Source organism: Pteropus alecto, unplaced genomic scaffold (assembly GCF_000325575.1).
Source record: "Pteropus alecto unplaced genomic scaffold, ASM32557v1 scaffold45, whole genome shotgun sequence".
NCBI lineage: Eukaryota > Metazoa > Chordata > Mammalia > Chiroptera > Pteropodidae > Pteropus > Pteropus alecto.
Genome location: NW_006442491.1, coordinates 32,478,456 through 32,494,597, shown reverse-complemented (window position 1 = coordinate 32,494,597; position 16,142 = coordinate 32,478,456). Strand labels below are relative to the sequence as shown.

At 51.3% G+C, this 16,142-nt stretch overlaps 1 protein-coding gene and 1 pseudogene across 4 annotated transcripts in view; one reads left to right on the top strand and one right to left on the bottom strand.

Moving 5' to 3' along the window:
* BCAS4 (breast carcinoma amplified sequence 4) overlaps nt 1-8,880 on the bottom strand; it is a 42,298-nt gene extending 33,418 nt beyond the window's left edge. Inside the window, exons 1-5 of one of the 4 annotated variants that reach the window (XM_025039896.1) lie at nt 7,529-8,865; nt 6,813-7,057; nt 6,341-6,635; nt 5,953-6,072; nt 3,109-3,180 (exon numbers count right to left, since the gene is read on the bottom strand). In XM_025039896.1, coding sequence (XP_024895664.1) covers nt 3,109-3,180; nt 5,953-6,072; nt 6,341-6,373 — 225 coding nt within the window. In that variant the 5' untranslated portion in view covers nt 6,374-6,635; nt 6,813-7,057; nt 7,529-8,865. Of the gene's footprint in view, nt 1-3,108; nt 3,181-5,952; nt 6,073-6,340; nt 7,058-7,528 lie in introns of all 4 variants that reach the window. The other 3 variants (XM_025039897.1, XM_025039898.1, XM_025039899.1) reach the window with 3 other exon arrangements.
* Nucleotides 8,881-10,596: 1,716 nt separating this feature from the next.
* On the top strand, nt 10,597-10,714 carry LOC112471252 (annotated as a pseudogene).
* The last annotated feature ends 5,428 nt before the right edge of the window (nt 10,715-16,142 follow it).

Sequence of the window (16,142 nt, the reverse complement as noted above, 5' to 3'; positions counted from 1 at the left end):
TATGGAGAGGCTGCAGGAGGAGAGGCATGCCAACCAGTCCCCGGCCAGCCCTCCCAGCCAAGACATCTGGCAAGTGAGAGAAGGAGCCGTCTTAGACATCCCCAGCCCAACAGGTACCACAGGGCTCAGATGAGCCACCTCCTCTGTGCCCTGCCCTGGCCCACATCATAAATGGGTTATTTTACACAACCAAGTTCTGGAGGAGTTCAATGCAATCGATAATCAGAACCATTATCTCCATTTCTACGGAGGAGAAAATAAAGACACAGAGAAGCGCAATGCCGTGCCCAAGGCCCCACAGTAGGAAGGGTCAGACCTTGAAGTGGCAGCAGCTGGCGTTATATCGAAGGTCAAGCCAGGTTACGGGCACAGGGTATCGAACCCCAGTTACAGAGAGTGATCGAGGACAAGCCAGCAGGGGAGCTAACGCATTAGACGGAAGCTGGACTCTCGTTTCTAATAGCCTCATTTTATCAGAAACGAAGTGGCTTCTCTCAGGACTGTGCACCAGAGAGCCTGGCTTCTCTCGGACCTGCAACTTGATCAGTAACTGTAACTGGCCTGTGGCCAAGACAGGGACCCGAGGACAGTGGTCCATGGCGTGGTATCACCTGTCCCCAGGATCATCCCAAGATTGGATTAAAAAAGAAAAGGAGACCCCTAGCTAGGGCTGGTAGCTGGACACTTCTCTGTGCCAAGGAGCCCGCAACACCTGGACTCGGATACAGCAGGTAAGCTAAGCATCAGCTGTTGGGGTGTCAGCATTGAGCATCGATGCAGGGGCTGCAAATCCCAAATGCCTCCAGGGCCACAAGAGCAGCGTGCTAGGCGCAGTCTACCAATGTAGACACGCTCGTTTGCACATAAACACACTGAAACGGTCTTCACTGCCACAGGAAGTGCGTTCTCTTCCATTTCTTGAAACGGGGCCCTCTTGGTCCGGTCTCATTTGCTTGCTTTCAGTAGGGCCCAAAGTACAGAGAAACACACTCTACCATGAAACACGCAAGCACATGATGGATGTGGCTGGCTGTAGGGTCAGGGAGGCCCCCACAGGAAGCAGTTGGGACAGCGACAGGCAGGAGAGCACATGTGCTGTCCACAGAGGACGGCCATTATGCAGCTCTGACTGATACTGGCCAGGTGGGAACAAGCACCCAAAGGCAGGTGGACGCACGTCTTTGTTTTTCTAAGACAAGCCAGAAACCCAGATTTTTGTGTGTGATGTTGTACAAATGTCAGCAGCTAATTTCTTTTTTCCCCCCGGATGGGACCTATGGCTCACCTGTGTTTGACCTCAGTGTTAAAATCTTTGCATAACTGCATCTCCAGGCTTTGAGCTCAGAGGGGGCCTTCTCGTTGCTGCACACAGTCCTGGGCCGCCTGGCAATACACACACACCGACTTCGCAACACAGGAAGGCTTGGCGGTCCTCAAGGCAAGGGTGGCCTGGGCCCCCACTGCCCATCCGAGCTGACGCCCATCCTCAGCTCTCCTCCTGGGTGGCTGGCGGCTCTTCGAGGATGGGCTGGGATGTGTCAACAAAAATGCCCTCGGATCACCCGTCCACACCATCTTCCAAATCCGCCCTCTGCCTGTGGGTCCTCACGGTCCACACTGTGTCCAGTACACTATACCCTCAGGCCAGTCCCTCTGCCTGAATGCCCACCCTCCCCAGCAGTTGAATTCTTTCTATTCCTGCTTCAACCCCCAAATTAATCACCACCTGTTCTGCAAAGCCTTCCCAATTTCCCAGGCAGAATTTAACGCCTCTGCTTTTTTTTTTTTTTAAAGCAAACTAAGTCTTAGGATTATGTGCCCGGTTCCTTCAAGACTCTCCTTCCTTTTTCAAGACCTCGGCAGCCTCTCTTTGCACCTGAACGCACCATCGTGACAGGGGAAACCACAGGACCCAATCAGAGGAGGGGCCCAATGTTTGGAGAAAGACTATATGGATCATCAAAGTCTGTCCTATTACCCAGCTCCCCCCTGGACCCCCGTCTGAACTAAAACATCGGCTCTCGAGAGAAAAATACACACAGGTCCTCGTGGGAACACTTCTAAATTATTCACTGCTATGTCCCCGAGGCTGACACAAGGTGGGTCTGTTGAATGAACGGGGAGGACGTGGTCCCCGTCCCATTGGGTTGCTTCGAGGAGAAAGGAGATGATACGGGAAACAGGCTTTGTGTGGCGCCTGGCACAAAGTAGATGTTCAGTAAGCATCTGGGGCTGTCACTGTTACTCCCGTGGGCTCTCACGAATGCCCCGGACCTGCTCTTCGGGTACACAAATCTATACCACTGGGCCCGGCCGGACTTCCCCGACTCCACGACGTGGAGCTCTACCCTCTGACCTTCCAGACAGAAGCCTCCAACCCTGATTGCTGGGAAGTTCCCTTTAATAAGCTTGGGAACTTCCAGAAAATTCTACCATTGCTCCTTGGGGCCTCACACCTGGCTGGCAGCAATCCTGGGGACATGAGCGTCTAGAGGAGATTTTGGAGTGAAGATCTTATCTTCGGGGCCTAAAGCACCATCTTCCATGTACATCCCCACCCAGCCAAGGGGCTTTGATCCCCCTCCAAAAAACCCCAAACAAACAAACATGTAAACAAACAGGGTAAGGGGCAAACGCAGAGAGAGAAAAAGGGCTCAGTAAGGAACCCAATGCCCAACGCCAATGTCCAATGGGCTGTGGCCTGAGCAAAGCCTCGCAGGCCTGAAGCCATCTCCTGGCTGTCTCCACATTTGCCTGGCTAACTGCGCAGAGCTAGCGAAAGTTAAATATAGTCCTAGCATCCCCGCCGACCGGCTCCCCGCATCGGTGCCCGAGAGTGCCACCTGGTGGCCCACGCCTGGCTCCTCTGTGGAATGAAAACCACCTCGAGGGGGAAGGACGGTAATCAAGATGGCCACCTCAGGAAGCCCTGGTGTGGAGAGTGTGAGCGAGGGTGTGGGGGAGCATGGCTTTGCTCGCACGCTGGCCGCTTCCCCACTCCTTCTGGATGCTAAATCACCACCAACAACATGGCTCCCCCAGGAAACTCCAGGAAGGGCCTGGAGGCTGGCCTGGGTGTAAATCCACAGCTCCCAGGCAGACACTCACCATGTCAGTCAAGCTGCAAAACTCTTCTAGCCGGAGGAGCAGCCCCTCAATGGTCTCCTCCACCTCCTTCGCCTGGAAAGAGACAATATCCTGGAGATTAGCAAGTGGTTTCCAGGGAGACGGACGCCCTTCATTTTTTTTTTTTTTTTTTTAAAAAACGCCCTTCATTTTAAAAAAGCAAACTAAATCTTAGGATTATCTGCCCAGCTCCCTCTAGACCTCCTTTCCCTTTTCAAAACCTCTCGTGGCCTCATTTGAAAGCGATAAGCTGGCAGCGATCTTGATGCCTGTGGACAGGGGACTGGTCAAAGCCACCGTGGACCATCCACACTATGCAGCTTTCAAGAGATGAGATAAATAAACACCAGTGAGAACTATCAAAGCTGCCTTTATCATTCCCATTGTTCCGATGAGGAAACTGAGGCTCAGAGAGGTGAGGTGATTCGTTCAAGGTCATACGGCCAGCCAGTGGTGGGGCCAGGATTCTCATGGAGGTTTGAGTCCACAGCCTCAAAGCCTGCTCCTGAGAAACACTGTGGAGAGGAAACACACGTTGTGGACTATACACCGAGCCTTGTGACAACAACGAAAAATGGCACAGTCAACAGGCGAAGGCCTGCCATGATGTGTACCGACCTGCTAACAGTCAGGAGACACACTTACATTAAAATATTATTCGTCGTTTTAATTCAAATTTCACCGGGCGTCCTGCAGTTTCTCTGGAAAACCCCTGTTCGTCGTGCTTACGTGGCTCTGGGGAGCAGGGATCAGGGAATGGGGTCTGACCAGGGATACTTGAAGGTTTTATGTTATCTGAAGGGTCCAAAACTCCAAAGCTACCAGGGCCAGGCAGTATCAAGCAGGAAGAAGGCCACTGGGGCTTGCGGTGACCTGAGAGGGCTCGTCCAGTCCCAGAGCAGCCAGCCACCAGCAGCTACCGCGAAACAGGACCGGGGCGCCAGGTCCTTCCATTTTTCAAGAGAAGCTAGAAATTTTAATCATATGGGAAATGGCCCAATTTTTAAATAGTGGCACCCATTCAAAAACAAATTTTTTTTAACACTCGACGGGCCAAGCAAAACATGAACACGAAAAGGTCTGCCAGTTTACAACCCCTGCTTCAATCATTTGTGTAAAAATGAGTTTGAATCTTTTGTCCCTTGAAGCATGTACAATTTTCATGGCTTATAAAATACCTGTATTTCTTTTCTTCTCTCTTTTTTAATTATAAGGCGTCTAGGAAGAAACTTCACCTAGACCATGAATCATTTTCTCTGGCTTACCAAGCCAAATCGTTCTGCTCCAGGGAGGTGACACCAGACATTTCTGGGCAGGCCTGGTACCTGCCCCCCACACCTAAAGGCTCCCCTCACCACCCACTTGTCCCCAGAGAAATGTTTATACAGTCCCAGAGCCTGCTGCTTGCAGCCCAAGCCGTCACTACCATGACAAAATAAATGACTACACACAAAAAAAAAAACATCTTTCTGCTGGAGTATAAATAGTACCCAGTTGCAATTTTAAACTCTGGAACCTTCAACTCACAGCTGGGACTATTTCCGTGCCTGAACGGGGGAGGTTTGCCAGGGGAAGGCGACCTCAGGGGAGGGAGAACTGAGAAACACACAGGAAGCTCTCCCCACCCCCATGAAAGGTGAAACAGTGGTGAAAATCACAATGCAGTAGGGGAGAAGGAAGGAGCAGAGAGGCCACTGAGGTGGGAGAGGGTGGGTTGTCCCTTCTGATGCAGAAGAAAACAAGAAAGATGGGAGAGTGGCAAAGATGGGCGCTGGAGACTCCCTCCCGAGAACAGGTGTAGACAAAGCAGACCCCAGCCCTGCTGGACGGGCTGCCTCCTCCCCAAAGCTCTCTGCTCGTAGGAAGCACATCTCAACCTATCCTGGCACGTGCAGAAGGGAAGTTGGTCAGTCGTGGGTTCAAATCCTGTCTTCTCTTTTGCCAGCCATATGACCTTAACTCAAAAGCTTAACGCCTGCATCCTGGTTGCTTCCCCTATGACAGGAAGTGTCATTAGGCAGGGTTGTTAGGAGGTTAATCAGACATAATCAATGAAGCCAAATCATTTAACAGACTGCTGACACACGGCAGATGCATAATAAGTGGTTGCTTTCTGAATCTCTCACTGGATCATAAAAGCAATGGCTAATTACTATATGTGGATTATCTTGTTTAATCCTCAGAACTCTATACAGTAGGTACTCTAATCCCCTCCCCCCCCTTTATGGATTGAGGAGCAAAGGACCAGAAAGCTTAAGTCACTTGCTCAAGGTCACAGAACTCACAAACACTGAAGCCATACTTGACCCTGAGCACTCTGACTCCAGAGCTGAAGTTTGTAACCACCAAGATGCTCTTTAAAGAAAAGGAAAATGTGTCCCCTTTATTGCTGCCTGTCAGTTACGGTCTCCCCTCAAACCCCATCCCAACCTCCTGGTCCCCAGGACAGTGCCCCAAAGCAGGAGAGAGCAAAGACAGTGTTTGCTGACCATCTGGTCAGCTAAGAAAGGAACGAGTCTCAAGATATTCCCAGCCACAGGAAGGAGCTCAGGGTTAGCCACCCCGCCAGGCCCACGAATCATTCCTGGGACGATTTTCTCTCCAGATAATCCCTTAAATGGCCTCAGAAACCAGAGTCCTGTGGGCTGCAGCCCACACACCTTTTTAACCAGCCCATAGTCACAATGAATCAAAAGCAAAATGAATACCCTCGCTGTTCTTTGTAACTCCCCGGGCACAAACTGTCCCACTCCGAGAGGAAGAAAGCAAATGGCTCACTTTCAGTGACATTCGGGGCATGACTGGTGGACATTTCTTAAAACTCACATGAACTGTGGTTCTCACTTTCTTCTTCCGCGTCCTCCCTTCTCCCAAAGTGCCGATCCGAGCGTCCCCGCTGGGCACGGCGAAGAAACGAAAAGGGGCCGGCCCCTGCCCACCAAGTGGCTGGCACGAGAAAACACACAGAGACCCTTCGTCCACGGTCTTCTCCGACTTGACAAACGCTCACGCCACTGCCCGGTCGCTCCGGCCAGTGAGCGGAGCGCATCTTCGACTCCTCTTTCTCGCCCCCGCCCCATCCAATCTGTACACAAATCCTCTCGGTTTCGCCTTCAAAACGGATCCCATCTCCGACCACTTCTCTCTGACTCCCTGGCCGCCACCCCGACACGAGGTACTGTCCTCTCTTGTTAGGGCCAGTGTAGTGGCCTACCCACTGGTCCCCCACGGCCTCCTTTGCTCCCATTCAATCCACTCTCTGAAAGATCCTGTTCAAAGGAAACCAAAGCCCTCCTCGGCTCAAAATCTTCCACTACAGCTCTGTGCAGCCATTAGGATGTCTACAAGCACGCACAAAAAATGGAAAGTGACAAGTGTTGGCAAGGACATGGAGCAACTGGAACCCTCGAGCGGTGCTGGTGGGGATGCGAAATTGTGCAGTCGCCGTGGAAACCAGCTTGGCAGTTCTTCAAAAGGTTAAATGCAGAGTTACCCTCTGACCCGGCGATCTGTCCAAAAGAGTGGAAAGCATATGTTCTTACAGAAACTTGTACATTATTCGCAGTAGCCAAAAAGTTCAAACGAGTCGACGTCCTTCAACCGATAAATGCACAAACAAAAATGTGGTCCACCCATACAATGAAACATTTATTTGGCAATAAAAAGGAGCGACACCCCGATGATACCTTTTGCGACGTGGATGAAACTTGAAAACGTCCCGAGTGGAAGAAGCCAGACACAAAAGCCACGTTTACACGATTCCTTTGCCGTGAACGTCCAGAAGAGGCAAATCCACAGAGACAGGAAGTAGACTGGTGGTTGTCACTCCTCACGGGATGGGAGGAGCAGGGAACAGGGAGTGACTGCTAATGGTTATGGGGTTTTCTTCTTTGAGTGATGGAAATGTTCTAGAACTAGGTCATGGTGATGTCTGCATGACATACTGAATATAGTAAAAACCACTAAAATATATACTTTAAAATAATCAATTTCATGTTATTTGAATTATATCTTCATTTTTAGAAAATCCTCTCTTGTTTTCCACCTCATTTAGTAAAGCCACACGGAAGCTTCCCCAGCCCTGCACCATCTGGACCCTCTGCCTCCTCTCCAAGCTCATCACCACTGTTCACTCCCCACCAACCATGTCCTCACCCCAGGGCCTTTGCACCTGCTGTTCCCGTTACTGGTAAAGCTTATCCGATGCTTCCTTTGCTCAAATGTCTCTGCGGTGAGGACTCCCCTGACCTTGCAGAGCCCCTACCACTCCCTGTCCTGCCCCAGTTTATTTCTCTCTATAGTTTTACCCCCATCTGACGTACTATACTTGTTTCCTGTCATCTTCCCCCACCAGAACGAAAGCTCCTGGAAGGCAGCAGAGGTTTCAGTCTCTTTTACTCACCTACGTATTCCCAAGGCCTAGAACAATGCCCGGCACATAGTAGGTGCTTGTGTTTCCAGCTCCCTCCTATCCTGCAGACCTTCGTGTTGATGTCTTTGGCACTTTTGCCCACAAAGAAGCGGGACCCATTCCTCTCGCCCCTGTATCTGGCCAGGCCTTGACTTCCTTTGACCAGCAGAATATGGTAGAAGCGATGCTCTGCGACTTCTGGGTCTGGGCCAGAAAAGACTTTGCAGAACCCGACTCGCCCTCTTGGATGACAGCGGCCATGTGACGCAGTCCAGGGGACTCTGCTGGGGAGGCCACATGGAGGGAGACTGAGATGCCCCAGCCACCGGCACCAACTGCCCAGCACAAGAGTGAGGCCACACCTCCAGCTGAGTGCGGGCCCCATGAGTGCACCCAGCCAACAGGGGAGCAACTTGTCCCGCCAGCCTGCAAAATCACGCACCATAAAACGCACCATGAAACGGCGCTTCCAGCCACTGCGGTTTGGGGAAGTCTGTTACCTGGCAATTGGTAACCAGCACAATGCCCAGTGAATATTCATCGCAGGAAGGAGAGGAAGGAGGGAGAGAAGAAGGAACGAAAAATGAGCTGCTGCATGAGAACCGCAACCACGATGGCCGTGAGGCCCTCCCCACATCTCTGTCCAGCTCTGTGCCTCAGTTTCCCCACTGAACACTGGGGCAAAACAATCCTCAGACTCTGTCTCGAGATGAAAGCTGAGGGTCAACTGAGCAATTTCTCTCTCAGTTACTCTCGGCAAGATGCTATACCCATAAGAGAGATGAGTGTGACTGAGACTTGACTGGGGTCTCCAAACTCAAAGGGACACAGAAACCAGGCAGAAAACAAACGTGGGAAAGTGGACCACACTTAAGAACATGTTTTCTGCACACTGCCTATTTTCAGTTTCTCGCTTTTGATAAGAGACCTTTTACTTTTCTCTAAGAAACACAGCAGCACCAACAAGATAATAGTAGCTGACACTTGGCCCCAGGACGAGGGGACAGCAGGGAGCGGTAGGGACTGTGGCAAACAGGAGCCCCCTTGCCCCATCTGAAAGGCGGCGGCTGCGACTTGGCTCTAGTGGACTGTTCCGGGTGTGAATGTGCCAAATCTGTTTTGTTCGAGAAAAATCGTGATCCATATATTTACACAAACTCTCTCAATTCAAAAGTGTTCAAAACTAACCTAAAAAATTAAAAAGCACTCTGATGGCTAAACAAACCTGTCTGCAGGCTGGAACGGGGCCTTGAACCTCTGGCCTATCAGTGCCCTTAAAACACAAACATATATGAAATGTCCCAAACGGGCAAATCTATAGAGACAGAAAGTAAATTAATGTGGGGTTTGGAGGAGTGAGGGAGGGGGAAATGAAGAAAGAGGGTTTCTTTTTAGGGTAATGAAAATGTTCTAGGATGGATTGGGGTTGATGGTTGCACAACTCTGTGAATATACAAAAAAGCCATTAAATGGTACACTTTAAAGGGGTGAATTGTGTGGCATGTAAATTATATTACAATAGTGCTATACACACACACACGCACACACACACACACACAGGGACACCAAAAACCTGTGCCTTAGGTTGCACCATTTTTAGAGAGCCTGGATATTTGGATTTTTATGTGAAATTTTCACTTTTTAGAAGTCGGCAACTACTTAGCATTTTTTAAATCACATCATCGTGCCAGCCAGAGGACACCCATCTGCTGCCAGGTGGAGTTCCAGGGCGGGCTTCTGGTCTGTGCCTGCCCCTGGCTTCCTCCGGCCAGGCTGGGCCATGAGTACATGATGGGGTGAAAATGAACTGGGCCCAACGGCCGAGGGACCCGCCCACACACAGGGCACCTAATTAGGAACAACCCCTCTTCTCCCATCCTGGGAGTTCCCATCCCGTCAGATGACAGCAAAGGTAAAGGTCTTTTCGATGTCTGATGTCGGTGTTTACCCTTCTACCAGACTGACGGGAGGCAGAAAAAGGATGAAAAGCTGAAACAATGGTGGAAAGACCCTGGGAGCTGGAGCGAGCCACGAATGAGGGGGTTCTCCAAAGGGCCTCGGGTCGGAATTGCAAACTGGGAAGGACCCGGCACGCTAGATAATTCACATTGCAAAAGGGGGACACGGAACTCCTTCCTCCCAGGTCCCCAAAGCAGGGCAAACAAGAGTTCCCATCCCAGCCCCAGAGAGAGCCCTGACCTTGAGGTTTGAGAGTCTGGGAAGGGCCACTCTACTCTACACTCCCCCTGACTCTGACCTCTTAAGATGGTTAACTTGGCAGCAGCGACCAAAAGTTAAAATGCACACATCCTTGGACCCAGTAATTCATTCCCCCACTGGGTATTCATCCTGCAGACATATGTGCACGAAGGCAAAATGATGTAGTACAGACACTCGCTGCATCAGACTTTGCGACAGCAAAAGGCCACGTAACCTAAATGTCCAACAATAGAGGAATGATTACCTAAATTATAATCCGGACAGGCAATGAAATTCCGTTTAACAGCTGAACTAATCGGACAGCTCTCCCTGCGCTCACACGGAAAGATCTCGAAGACATAGCAGGGCGGATGGAAAAGCACCATGCGGAAGGGGAGGCGGCGGTGGGGACGGCAAGTTCCTGTCATTCCTGCCCCTGAAGGGGACACAGACCTGAACAGTGGTGGCCTCTGCAGAGAGCAGCAGGGGGCTGAGGACCCAGGTTATGAGGGGCTCACTCACCGCGCTCTGGCCCCTGAGGCCTGGGGATTTTGAGGGACGCACATGCATGTTTTATTTCTTACAACAAAAACTTATTTAAAAAGCAAAAGCAACTCCAATCTACTTTAAAAAGCACCTATATAGGCCAAACTTCTGCCACACTTGCACCAAGGAACAAGTTCTGATCCCAAGGCAGCCTGAGACAGCCTGAGTGGCTCATGTGGACCGTGTGTTCGGCAGCTGTGTTTCGTGAGCGGAGAGCCCGGAGTCTGTGGCTAGTCTCAGGTACGCGGGTCAGAAACAACACCGCCTTCCAGGCCTAGGGGAGGCTGTGCTGGCGAGTGAAAATTCGTGATCTTGTCTACGGCCATGCCACCCTGAACAAGGCCGATCCCGTCTGATCTAGAAGCTAAGCAGGGTCGGGCCTGGTTAGTACTTGGCTGGGAGACCACCTAGGAAAACCAGGTGGTGTAGGCATAAAAACATTAAAAAAATAAAAAATAAGGGATTGTAAGCTGACAAGATCCTTGCAATCTGTGAGGTCAACTAAGGGTCGCCTCACCTAAAAAAAAAAAAAGAAAATTCATGATCTTAAGCACCAGGGAAGGGCTGATATCACCCGCTGCCAAACACTGAGTACAGCTGTGAGCCTGGAAGCCTGGCGGGGGGAGGGGTCACCCCACCTTCTCACCTGCTCCGACTGAGAGCCCTGAAGACAAAAATGCCCCCCATGCGCTCTCACCTCCCAGCCCCTAGTACCTGCTCAATAAACATCTGTAGCACGAATACGTGAATAATCGTAGCTAATGCTTCCAGCTGCTCACTGTGGGCCAGCCCCGGGCCAAGCATGTCCGTGAATTAGCTCATCCCACCCGCAACCACTGAATGAAATGAGACAAGTCACGGAGGGGCACCGAGCGTGGGCCGAGGTCTGAACCCCAGCTGCGTGGCTCCAGAGGCCACCTCCTCCCAGCACGCAGTCCTGCCTGACCAGAGCCAGGAGGGTAGAGGGGCTCCACACGTCTGTAAAGGATGTTTCTTAAACTGATCTGCAGAGTCACCCAGTCCCAGGCGCTGTGGACACAGCAGCAGGCAGGACAGATGGTGGCGGAGGTGGTCCCCACCCTCTTGGGGCTGCCACTGGAAGCAGGGCATTCACAGAAGGGGGGCAGGTCCCACTTCCACTGACAGGCAGGTCAGGCCGGGGTGACCCCCACCAGGTGGCCCATCACCATCACTGGGAGGGTGATTACAAGCCCAGATCCCCAGGTCTGGGCCTCTGTCTCGGGTGCCCCCACATCCAGTTCTCTACCGGCAGCCACAGTGATTTTCTAGAGGACCCATCAGACCAGGTCACTCCAGGCTTAAAACCCTGCTGGAGAGCTGTTAGAACACCAGCACCCACGCGGCCCCACACCAGTGAAATCAGAATATCGGGGTGGGAGCCAGGAATCAGGATTTTTTTTTTTAAGATCCCCAGATGACCCCAGTGTTGCCTACACCCCACCCCACCCATCCCCGCCCCACCTCACTTCTAGAGATTGATGCAACTTAAGCTTCTACATACAGATGCATGACATAGGTGCTTTTCAGCTTTTTAAGTTTTTTACTTACACCGCATGCACCTCTGTGAGTCTCGCCTTGCTCCCTTGGTGCCGGGCGCTGGGGCTGGCAGAGAATGATGGCTTCAGAGCCCACTAGGGCTGGGGCCGCAGCCGGCCACGGTGCAGAAGGACCACTATGCCGACGGGCACCAGGGTGGTTTCTGATTCATGGAAACCTGTCTGTTTTAAAGCTTCTCGGTTGGTACTGAGGGTCAGCCAGACTGGGAACCTTTAGCCGAGGCTCTGGGCTGATCCTCCCCTCCCGGCACGGCCATCCCGTCATGAGGCTCTTCAGAGCTGGGATGGCCCCTTCCAAGGCAGGTAAAGCCCTCCTCACCAAGCACCCGCCTTGGCCTGGGTTCCGATTCAGAAGGTGTGGCCCGCTGGGTCCACGAACACCCAGCCGGCCACATCGGCGGTCTCCCTGCTGCCCCTCTGCCACCCCAACACATTCCAGCACCGCAGCCGTTACGTCCGTGAACCCCATCTTGTCTTTCTCTGCTCACACCCAGCTCGCCCCGGCTCATCACCTCCATCCATGCCCCAGAGTGGAATCCAGACTCTTCCCCATGTCCCCGGGCCCTGGTCCAGCCCTGCTCCATCTAACTCGTGATTACTGAGGTCCACCCGCTTGGGCACCTCCTCATCTCTGTCCCCCGACTCCAGCCATGCGCGCGCTGCCAGACCTTTGCCCTGTGGTTCCTTCCAGCATCTCCATCTCAGCCCCTCCGCTGTCCCCTCTGGGGCACTGACCACCATCTAGTTACTCTGATGATTATCAGTCTGCTCTTCTCTGGACTGTCATACTAGTCAGCCAGTCGGCGGGGGCAGGCGCCACACCTGTCTCAATGGCCTCTCCCTGGTGCCCGGCACAGTGACTGGCACACAGCAGGTCTGCCGTGAAGATCGGAGGAACAAATTAATCCAGAACTACAGCTTGAGACAGAGTAGACTGTCTCAGCTCTACCCACAGACTTCTAACGGGAACATCCAAGGCTGGAATGCCCAAAGGGGACCAGCGGGGCGCATGGATAGGACATATGTGGGGGAGGGGGACACAGGGTGTTTGCAGGTTGGACTCAGTAGACTATTCTTTGCTTCCACAAAGAAACAGCCTCTTCTACATTTTTCTTGAAACTCAAGGGCAACTTTGGTTGATCTGCGTTTTCCGACTTTAGTCCAGCTACAAGGCTTGGAAAGAGAGGTCCCTTTCCTGTTACCATGACTACAGGAAAAGCAAAAGTTCAAGCACAAGGGTAAATGGTACCATACCAGCTTCAGTAGTGGGGTGGGGGGACCTTAGCGGGTGAAACTAGGAAACACAGACCTAGGATTTAGCAGACCATTATTTTAATTAAACAAGAAACTCAGATCTTTTTCATGAAAATTCTCCATTTTAAAAACCCTCTATGGATTTAGCCAGCCACATCAGAGCTCTGGACTCAGCCTGTGGCCACCGGTTGGCAGCCTCTCATCTAACCCACGTGCTGAAAAGACTCCGATGCTTTCTCCTCTGCTGGCTCAAGCAAAGGTCCTGCGTGCGAGAAAGTCCTGGTTTCTTTCATTTCCTACCATCTAAGCCATGAACCCCACCTGTGGGCCGTGCCTGTTCTGTGTCCCAGCGCGGAAATCAAATGGAATTCTGCAAGAGCCTACGCAGGAATTCACCCGTGGGTGGGTATCAGTGCTCAGCCATTCGAGAGGGCCCTGGGCTCCCCTCCCTCATAAATAACAGGGCACCCAAGAGGCAAACCTCTCTGTCCCCCTGCCATCTTAAAGCAGCTTCCGGAAACTCCCCTGAAACTGCTCCCGAAAGGGGAAGTTCAAAGCAGAAAAAGAGAAAAATTAAAACACAAAAGATCTGGTTGGACGGAAAACCCCAAGGGCACTGAAAATAGTAAGACACTCACCTGCCAGCCAACCTGACACATGGCCCCTCAGCGGCTCCCAGGTCCTGGGAGCCAGTGCACAGCTTCTGCCCTGCTCACCAGCCACATCTGCCACTGCCCCCGCTCCTACCTGCAGCTCTACCTTGAAGAACACCTGCTTTGTCCCACCCAGGGCCTTTGCCAGCTCTATTCCCTCTGCTTGGAATATTTTCCTCCTCCCTCTCGGCCAACTTGTTTCCATGCTTCGGGACTCAGCCTAAAATGACCCTGCCTCGAGGAAGCCCGCCCTGACCACACCCAGACAGGGTCGGGGTCCCTCTGCTATTCGCCCTCCTGGATCCAGTCTATTCTTCCTCTTCCCCGCATGTTCCTCCATGGTTACCACTCAGGTCTCAGCTTCCCCAGAGAGGCCTTGCCCGCCCCTTGCCTCCCAGACAAACAGATACCTGCTACCACACCATCCCACACTGCATTCTCCATGGCATCCATCACAATTTAGAGGTTTTGTGCGTTCTGTGTTTCTTGTCTCATGAGAGCGAGGGCCCTTGGTTTCACTGCTGTAGTGTTCCCACTGCCCGGCATATGCATAGTAGGGGTTCAAGGTGTCGAATGAAGCAGGTTCACTTCACCAGGAACCCCAGGACACCCCTAGGACTGGAGCGGGCTGGTCTGAGACCCCTACTGCTCCATTTAAAAGCCAAAAGTGGTCCCAGGGGAGGAGCTTGTGGCGGAGAGACCCACTGCTCAGGCCTGTTCCCAAACCAGACGGCCCTTTTCCAGCTCACGTGCCCATCTACAAACAGCTTCAGCTCGGGACCTGCTAATGAATTAAGCTTTAAATAGAGGCTGCAAATGACTCTGCCCTGGCAGTTTCTGTCTCTTTTGGTAAATAAACTTCAGCAAGAGTTCTAAGTGGCTTTATTGCCGACAGAGCTACAGGGATCTGGGCTCGTCATTACGGCCCTTACAAATGAGCGTAGCCAGCTCGTGTCTACGTTAAAGAGAGCCCTGAGTGAGAAAATAAAGCTAATACACGCAGTTTCTCTTGAAGGCCAAGCCTAATAGAGATGAAATGAAGCCAAGTTTCAGCCACTGGGCACAGTGACATCTCGCTGCTGGGAGCAAGAAGGACCCTCAGGTTACCTCAACCAGCGAAAAAGTGGAGACCACCTGTATGGCCCTCCCTAGGGACACGGTTCATAAGTTACAGTGCGTTCACAGACATCTTTTACTCCTGGAGGGCCTCGGTCTTCTGGGCTAGAAAAATCGTCATAACAATGTCCTAGCCACTGCGTCACTGCCAGGATGCAGTGTCTTAATCCACGAACAGAGCTCAGCATGGTGCCACACCAAGTATGAGCCCAGGAAACAGGAGTTTTACCCGATTCTGGGGTACCAGGAAGCCAGAAAATCATGCAAACCTCTACTCTCCCATGTGGAAGTCACCTGACTCATAGGACCATTGAGCACTTGAAATGTGGGTGGTCCACACGGAGATGTGTCCTAAGTTCAGTGTTAAAAACCTGATTTTGGAAACTTAGCACAAAGAGAAGAATGTAAAATCACATTTTTTTTTTTTTTTTTTACATTGACAGCATGTTGAAATGACCCGCAGGATACGCTGTTATTTTAAATACACCGAAACTAATTTTACCCATTTCTTTTTCCTTTTTATATGTGGCTCCCAGGACATTTAAAATTACATAGATGGCTCACGTCTGTGGCTTCTACGGGATACCTATGACAAAGAGCTATGGTCATCGTATTTTTTTAAATTGAGATATTATTCACATACCGTAAAATTCACCTTTTTAAAGTGCACAGTTCAGCGGTTTTCAGTCTGTTCACGAAGTTGTGCAACCATCACCGCTAATTACAGAACGTTTTCATCACCCTAAAAAGAAGCCCCGTGTGGTATCATTGGCGATCGCTCCCCATTCGTCCGTGCTGTTTTGAGTTCAGAAAAGCAAGTTGCAGAACAATATTACAGTATCAAGTACGGCTTTATAAAAACGAATATATGTTATTATTTATATGCACACCTGTATTCGTAAACGCATTTTTTAAAGGTTCGCAATGATTTACACCAAACTCTTAATGATGGTTATCTCATGGAACTAGAGTCGGCGTGGCAGAGAAAAGGGAGCGGGTGCTCACCCTTTACCTTCTATACTTCTGAACTGCTTTCGAGATTTAAAAAGAGAATAAGTTGACTTTTTAGTCCTACCTAAGTAGCTCCTGGTGAGCTTGGGTCAATAACTTTTTCATGGTACTGTCAACAGACTGGCTTCAGCTGGAAGATAAAGAATCTAGTTTTAGATCTACGTTTTTTATTCTGTGCGTTTAAAATAGAAAGTACGGCCAGAAACGAGGTATTTTCCCTCCTAGCAACAGACGGGCCCGAGGCTGGGT